The sequence below is a fragment of the Etheostoma spectabile genome, chromosome 15, assembly GCF_008692095.1.
Source record: "Etheostoma spectabile isolate EspeVRDwgs_2016 chromosome 15, UIUC_Espe_1.0, whole genome shotgun sequence".
Taxonomy (NCBI): Eukaryota; Metazoa; Chordata; class Actinopteri; order Perciformes; family Percidae; genus Etheostoma; species Etheostoma spectabile.
Window position 1 is genome coordinate 25,470,252 of NC_045747.1, and position 8,166 is coordinate 25,478,417.

The 8,166-nt window shown below is 41.0% G+C and overlaps 1 protein-coding gene and 1 long non-coding RNA gene across 4 annotated transcripts in view; one reads left to right on the forward strand and one right to left on the reverse strand.

Moving 5' to 3' along the window:
- The window catches only part of LOC116702364 (nuclear factor of activated T-cells, cytoplasmic 3), a 63,062-nt gene extending 60,056 nt beyond the window's left edge, over positions 1 to 3,006 (forward strand). For 2 of the 3 annotated variants that reach the window (XM_032536542.1, XM_032536543.1), the window contains exon 10: positions 349 to 551. In XM_032536542.1, the coding sequence (XP_032392433.1) occupies positions 349 to 425 (77 nt within the window). In that variant the 3' untranslated portion in view covers positions 426 to 551. Of the gene's footprint in view, positions 1 to 348 lie in introns of all 3 variants that reach the window. The other variant, XM_032536541.1, reaches the window with a different exon arrangement.
- LOC116702410 (uncharacterized) overlaps positions 1 to 8,166 on the reverse strand; it is a 295,446-nt gene that overhangs the window by 100,589 nt on the left and 186,691 nt on the right. The window lies entirely within an intron of this gene.

Below are 8,166 nucleotides of genomic sequence, written 5' to 3' on the forward strand. Positions count from 1 at the left end.
ACTGGTGATAATGAGGGAGGGACATTCGCATCTCTTTCACTTTCCCCACTCATATTTGATCCTGACGGTCTGCATCCTCCCGGTCACATGCTCACTTCTTTAACCTTTAGGCCACCACTGCCTGAATGAAACGCTTTATGGACTTTCGGACGCCATGAGTCTCGTGGTATTCTTCCCTTGACACAATGTCTTAAAACAGTGCGTGTTACAGAAGTAAAACAAGCTTTGGAGCTTTGGCGTTGTACGCCCTTCACTAATTTCCAGTCAAAATCACATCAAAATGTAATTTAAGTAAATGATACCTTGAACATGCGTTAATGCATGTTTTGTTTGTTTTTCTCTTCGCAGTGAATGAAATCATCGGCAGAGACATGTCCCAGTCCCCCAGCACTCATGGTCCTCCAACAGCACACAGCCAGTCGTAGCCCAGCCAGCACTTTGCCCCTGACACAGGCTTTTGGGCCGTGAAATGACCCCCCCCCCCCCCCCTCCGGTTCTTGACCCCAGACCCCAATCCTGGTCAGGGACAAGAGGGCAGGAAGAGATAAGAGACTGTGGTCAAAGCCTCATGGACCTGCTCCGCCACCAGCCTGACAAGAAGAAACTCTCATTTGTCTCCTCTGATTTCATTCAAAAGACGATTTATCTTATTTAGAGATGCAGATACAGAACTCACAACCTCACACAGGGTAAAGAGAACGGTGAGCGGTGGAATATGAGCATGTCGAGTTATCGAGGTTAAAATGGTTGGAGAATCAGATGCGACCCCCCCCGTCCCTCTTCATTAGGTGTGTGCCTGCCGTCTCAAAGCACCGCTGTCTTCCTGATCAATCAGCTGTCCATGACTATGGAGCACTCTCTTTTCGAATAGCTCTCTATAGCAGAGACAATGTGTGTTGTCCTCCCCCCGTCACCAGCATTGGCCTTCATCAACGAAGACGTCTTGAGAAATATAAGAGTCAGAGAAACTCAGGAGTGCCCAGTGCTCTCACGGGAAGCCAGAGCTGGGATTCCAAACTGTTCTGAAGAGTGTTACTCACGTAACTAATCACACTCGGAAGTTGGAGATGAGAAATTAATTTGGTGTAAAATTGGATTGCCAAATTTAAATCTAACCACCCTAAAGGATCAGAATTTCAATTATCAGCAAAAAAAAAGGAGTTAAATAAGAAGAAATTTACAAAAATAATTTGAATATCTGGCTGAACACTCTTGGCTCAGTGATGACGACACTGTCCGCTCCTTGTTTTTGTCCCTTTCAGTTGATACAACCATTCAGGTCTGGAGTGCAGGGACCCAGCGGGGAGGACGAGTTCCTCTGGCGCTGGTCCGGGATCTGCAACCTGCAACATTCCACAACTTTTAGCAACCTTTCAGCCGTGTAGATATCTGTACATGAATCCCCTTTTCTCTTCCTACTTTTGTCCAGTGTTTCCTCATTTACGACCTCCCCTCTCCTGTATTTCTTTATCTTCTTCAAGTTGAACAAATGCCTTATTAATACGTAGCAGCTCTGAATGGTAGCTAAAGCTTTTTTTTGTTGCTGTTTTGCACAGCTGGCTTTGAGTGTGACTATAATATTGTTTTGGAAACACGATTTCATGAATCCTAAAGAGGGATGGGGTTTAAGGACCGAGTTCCCCCTTTAATTTTCATTCAAAGATATTTGAAGATGCCCCTTATTTCCACGTTACAGAGAAGTGTTTTTATTAAACCAGAGAGACAGACGTCTCTGCCTCTGAAATTTCTTCCCATGCAATAACTCCCCAAATCTCCCAGGGGCCCTTGTGTGCCTTTGAATTCCTGACAGCCACCATACCTGAGATGGTATGACAATATAATGGGAAAGTATTTTATACTAAAAGATGTTTATATATTACATGTATGTGTTGTTCCCCGCTCTAATGAACAAGGTCAAATAACAAAGCCCAAAGTATAGAGAACATCTGGATGCACTTCTCCCTGTTTGCCACAATCAATGTTTGCTCTTCACAATCATACACTTCTCCTTCAATTGTCTCCAGAATGGTGTCTATTCACGATGATGTATTCATATTTCTTATTCTGACAGATATGCAGTGCCTGTACGGCAGCAATACCAGTCTCGAGGAAAGAGTGTCTTCAGGCAGGTTTCTGGCGTGGATGTGAACAGACAGATTCCCATTGGGGTTTTTTTTTGGGGGGGGGCCTTAAGCTTGACAATAATGCTCCTGCATGTGAGAGCTGAGGAGTGTTGCTTATGACGGTTTCAAGTCAGTTTCCAGGTAACAGTTTCCAAAAATGATTCTGCTATGCATTTTAAATCTGCTAATGCCTTTTAAAATGAGAAGGAAAAAAAGACCTTGATGCCTCTACATAGAAGTAGAATGTAGACTTGTTGGAGATGCTTGATTGAATCTGCTAGCATTCTGGAGTTGTCCATCAGCCATTCTGCCTTGTCAAGGACAGTGCTGCGAGCATTTTTAAAAAATTCAGTTGTGTGTGTGTGTGTGTGTGTGTATGTATATATATGTGTGTGTGAGAGAGATGCATGGTTGGTTGGTGTTTGTACCAAATATGCTGTACAGAAGACAGGAACTCTTAAGAGTCCTATTTTCAACAACTGAAGCACACACATGCATTTAGGCTATGCAAACTATAACAGCAGCAAATGTGAGATATGACAATGAATATGAAAAACGAGATTATAAACTATTTGTAACGTTGCCTATGAACTTTACATAGCGGAAAAGAGAAGTGAACATTCAGATAGTGAGAGTATCATGTCACTATGTAAACAATTAGGATGCCTTAACTCTTGTTTGAAAACCAGTTTGTCTGTGTGTTTGTATTCTGGGTTGATTTTTTTTGTCTCATGACTAAGACATAAGTCTGTAACTATTATTATTATTTCACTTGTTTTTTTGGAGGGGGGAAGGGGGCACAGTCTGTACATTGAGGTGGGAGGAGGGAAATGTCTTTTTCTGTGCATATGAAGCTGGTTCTGCAGCTTGAAAGACTTGTCAAAAAAATGAAACAAAACCAGCAATGACAGTAAACTCTGGCTGCCGTACTCGTCTGTCTCAACCAAAGACCGAACAATATGTTCCCATTTCACATTATGGTAAAGCAACAGAGACTGTACAACTCTATTTTTGATACATTAAAATGGATGTCATTCCTAAAGGTTGGGGACATGTATGAGTGTTGTGTATGTGTGTGTATATATGTATGTATTTATATATATATATATATATATATATATATACAGTATATACATACACACACACACGCTCACGTGTATATACATATATATGTTTTGTAAAATATAAGGGAAATACAGGTTTAGCTGATGTTTACCAAACCTTGTATTGTCATTTCTTGTATATTTTGTATGTTAAATTTTTTTGTAATTTTTAAGACTGCAGTGCTTTTTGAAATTATTCAAAGGGAATACCTTGCATCATACTGTAGGCTCTAAAGTAGTGTATATCAATAAAACAGAAAACTCAGTTATGGCTTTGTGTCACTTTCTCCCCATGTGTTTGATACAACCGCAGCCTTTTCTTCCCCAACCCAGCGCAGCAAGTATTAACTCAAAGGTTAAACTAGCAGGCAGACATAACAAAGATGATAGTGTTAACTTTTTACTTTCATAAAGTCTTACATTAGTATGTATAAGTATGTAAGAATACAGTAAGTACCTATATTACTACATCATGTATTGTTGGAAGTAGTTTGGTACTAATTTGTTTAAATAAAGGTGAAATTCTGAAATTTAAACTGAGACAATGCACAATCACAGAGCCTATGTATAGTATTAAAATATCTGATTTGGCACCCTCTAGTGGTATTAAGAGAAATAGTGGCATTGTTTTCATTCTATTAGTTGTCTCTTGATAGAACAGGGCACCAAGCAATTCAGCCGATTCTTGCTCTGTGACGATTTGACTAAATGAGACACTGCATGTAGGGAAAAATACTGTTCACATCCATAGTGTATTTATTCCCTTTATTTTATTCTTTTAGATCAATTTTGTATTTTTTATATGCAGACATACAGAACAGAGAAACAAACTGAACAAATTCTCTTTATAATATAAAATCTTTTTAAATTTTGGCCCAAATTTTGTTTGGGCCGGCCATCCATCTTCGTCTGCTCATCCAGTATCAGGTCGCAGGGGGAGTAGCTCCAGCAGGGGACCCAAAACTTCCTTTTCCCAAGTAAAATTAATTAGCACCAGCTTCGGAATCCCAAGGCATTCCCAGGCCAGGTTGGAGATATAATCCCTCCACCTAGTCCTTTGTCTTCCCCAAGGCCTCTTCCCAGCTAGACGTGCCTGGAACACCTCCCTAGGGAGGTGCCCAGGAGGCATCCTTACCAGCTGCCCAAACCACCTCAACTGGCAACATTTATTATTGATTTTATTGGTGCCTTATGAATTAATCTCTTTAAATGAGGCCAAATGAAACATGAATCATTGTCAACATTTATTGTGTACAGTCTTACACAGATCTAAATTCATACAAGTGACAAACTTGCAACAAAAGGAACAAATATCTCCTCTGCCACCAGAGAATGACCTAGCTGTGTTTGGGCCAGTATTGCACTCTGGGTAATGTAGGCATGGTAAAGAGGGTTGGCAGCTGTCAACTCTCAAAACAATGTATAGGGAAATGGGATTAATAAAAATAGAATCAGTTTGTCCTACTCCGTCACTTAATGCTTACATCAGAGCAAATCAATCTGTAGTGCTTGGAAAAAATCTAAATGGGAGGACATACTGTATTTATACACATAAATGCTTTTTACAGAAAAAGATAGTTACAAATTAGTTGGTACACAGGCACATCTGTGGTGTTGCTGTAGTTTTAACTGATAGTCACTGCAACTCATTGTTGGGTTAAATAAATTCATTACAGTGGAGAACTGCAGTTAGATGTACCCTCTTTTGTTTCAGTAGTCTTTATGGCTTCTTTCTCTCACTTTTTAATGGCACCACTACACTACTGGAGGCCATCAACTTAATAAACATTGTGCATGCACATACACACATCTGTGTTTGCATAGAGCCAACACAAAGGATAATGAACGCTGTAAAGTTAAAGTATTGTAGTGGTTAAGAAGGAAATTTTAGAAATATACAAAAATGATCATGTGCAGAAGGGGTTAGTACAGCCTCAAGCATTTCAGGATAAACATCTGTACAGACAAATGGGGGGGGGGGGGGGGGGGGGTTATATTTATATTTGTCCAGGCTCCACACCATCTTATCTCCACAACCAGCTCTTACAAAAGACGCAAATCCACAGAAATGCTATCTGGACATCCACCAAGTCATTAGCCCAAGATGACACTTAACTGACTTCAGCTGCTTCACCAGTGATGTCCAACAAACAGTTTCACGAGTGTCCCGGCCAGCTGTGTATTCATAATGGCAGATCACGGGGAAACAGAGAGGTTCAACAACTGTTTTAAGTGGCACTGGGATCAACTGGAAAAACTGTTGCTGTATAATATGCTTTTTGGGAGGCGAGTGCTCTTCGATGGGAGGTTACATTTCGGGGAGTTGGGGGAGAGAGATGAACGGCTTAGTGGTCAGTTACATAAGACCAAGTGGACCTGCTGGCCGTAGAAGGGGTGGTTGGAGCGCTCTGCTACGGCCCGCCTGGCGATTTCCTCACTATTGAAGGTGACCAAGGCCTCGCCGCTGCACTGGCCGCTGAAGTTGTACAAGATGAGAACGGCGTCTGGCTGGAGCTGCAGAAAGAGAAAGGAACGAAGACAAAACACAACTGAAGACAACATTTGATGCAGCTGCACCATCAAAACACCGGCAAAGCCGAGGATGAACAACGCCCTGGGAAAAGATCATCTTATCAAACCGGTCCAGTTAGGTAGGGAAGAAAAGGAAAGATTAATAGGCAGAACGTAAAGAGAAAAAGCAGAGTACATGCTGTTCCCAGGGTACCTGGAACCCACAAGGTACACCACACAGCAATCATCTGTTAGTCTGCATGCATCCACGCCTTGCATCAAACTTCATTTTGATGCAAAGAAAAATCAGTTTTATCGACATGCAGCTATGAAAAAAGTCACTGATTACGTTAGAAATGAAAGCAGCAAAATCCATTAAGTGTACATGTCAGAGCAGGGGAGAGGCAGACGGCGTCAGCGGGACATTACAATCAGGACGTTCACTGGAAACAAATCGAGGTAGTGAGGTGGGCACTGGTTCCGAAACCATTTTCATGAGGTGGTTTAGTGTGTTGGGGGAGTGGGGGGGGGGGGGCTGCTGAATCAAGACTGAGTGAAACTGCAGTTTGTATGTTAGCAGTGATACTAAATCAATACTTCTGTTAGCAGAGGCAGAATATGAAAGTATCTAATGCTGTTTTGTTCGGTCCAGTAAGTAGTGCTTGGTCTTTTAACAGGAACCTTTTCGTGAAATATAACCAAATGCTTTAGGGGACAATGTTATGAAAATTAAAAAATAAAAACAATAACTCTTAAATCACTATTTAAAAGCTCAATAGATTATTAAGGTCATATTTCTCTCTGAGGAAGATGCATACAAATGGTTTGTATAGTTTGTAGAGTATGGATGAGCCGACACGTGAATCCTGAGTGACTTAATGGTTTAATTCCTCTCTCAGGTCCATGTTGGAATGAAAACCCTGATCATCTGCATCTGCTGCAGAACACTAGACACAGAATGTACAAAATACCAAGAACATTGTCCTGATATTGCATTACAAACCTTCATTTAACATGTATTTGATAATTAGATTTAGATTTTCATGTCAATAATCATTAATTTCATCTCTTCAATGATTACTTAGAGCCACACTTTCAATACCAAACATCCTGCACAGAGCGGCCGTCGTCTTCTGCAAACATACGACACGCAAATCTTCTGCAGGAGGCGGTCCACGTTGTAAAACTGAACCAATAATCCACATTAAGGAATAAATGGACAGTTTTGACCTGCAGTCACTTCATCAGAGGACACAACAATAAAGCAAACAAATGTCCCCGATATGTTATACATTCTGTGTTATATGTATTATCATGTATTCAACCATTATTTAGGTGTCAGGACTCAGCAGTATAACCGGCGTAGAGGACAGACTTCAGTTAAGAGGCAGATTTGTTTGGGAAGCAGCAAGCCGACATGCCGGGTCAGGAGCTCAGAACTTTGATGGCTAGATTGGGCATTCTGGTTTAGATTAGTCCTGTCAAATTATATTGTGGCTGGCATGTGTGTAATGGCTCATCTGTGATCAATTGTTCTCATGGTAAGAACCTTTGTTTTATTCATTTAAAGTTGTACAAATTGTCTATAGTGAGCACAATACGTTGAAATGTCATGCTCGCCGTATTTAGGAAGCAATGTTTCTGCAAGATGTGTGGATGGCAAAAAAATTCTTTGATTTAGTGAGCTTAGTGAGTGGTAAAACTCACAACCAGCACTGGTTTGGTGATTTGCGGGTTAAAAGAAGCGCCGTCATTTAAAAGTTAAATTAATAGGTTTCGATGTCAAGCAGGCACCTGCTACATGTTTGAATATATTTACTGAAATGATCATGTTTATGTAGCCTAGAGTGTGGCATTTTCAACAAAACGTATCCAAACTTTAACCTTTAACTTGACCACCAATCACCAACTCAGTGCTTATTGGGTAGTTAGATGCTAGTCCATTGCTGCATGTTGTGCGTTAGCATAAACGTATAGATGTTATTTAAGTAAAGGAAATGCCCCCTCTGTCCACTCTGGTTCTTTGGTCTGGCGGCTCCTCTTACCTTGGGGTGAGTGCCTAAAGACAGAGCCATTCTTTAGGCTGAATCAGACTCCGGGCCTGTTCACTCATCTGAACCATGCCGCTGTACTCGTCAGGGGCGTACTACAGATAGCATGATAATGAATGGACAGTCAGGGTGGGAGGCCTCCACATTGAACAGTTTTACACACAAGATGTGTTAGGTACGTATTCTCAAAAAGAATCAGTTTTCTTTTTTTAGGAAGACAAACACACAGAAAAACACGCACACTTCACTTGAACCACACATTTGCGATTAAGCATAGGATTTTGTGGTAAAGGACATCAATACTGTTGTGGGAACTGTTTTCTCACCAAAGCCAGTGTGAGAGTTGCTACTGCTGCCAGAAATACACACTAACTCCAT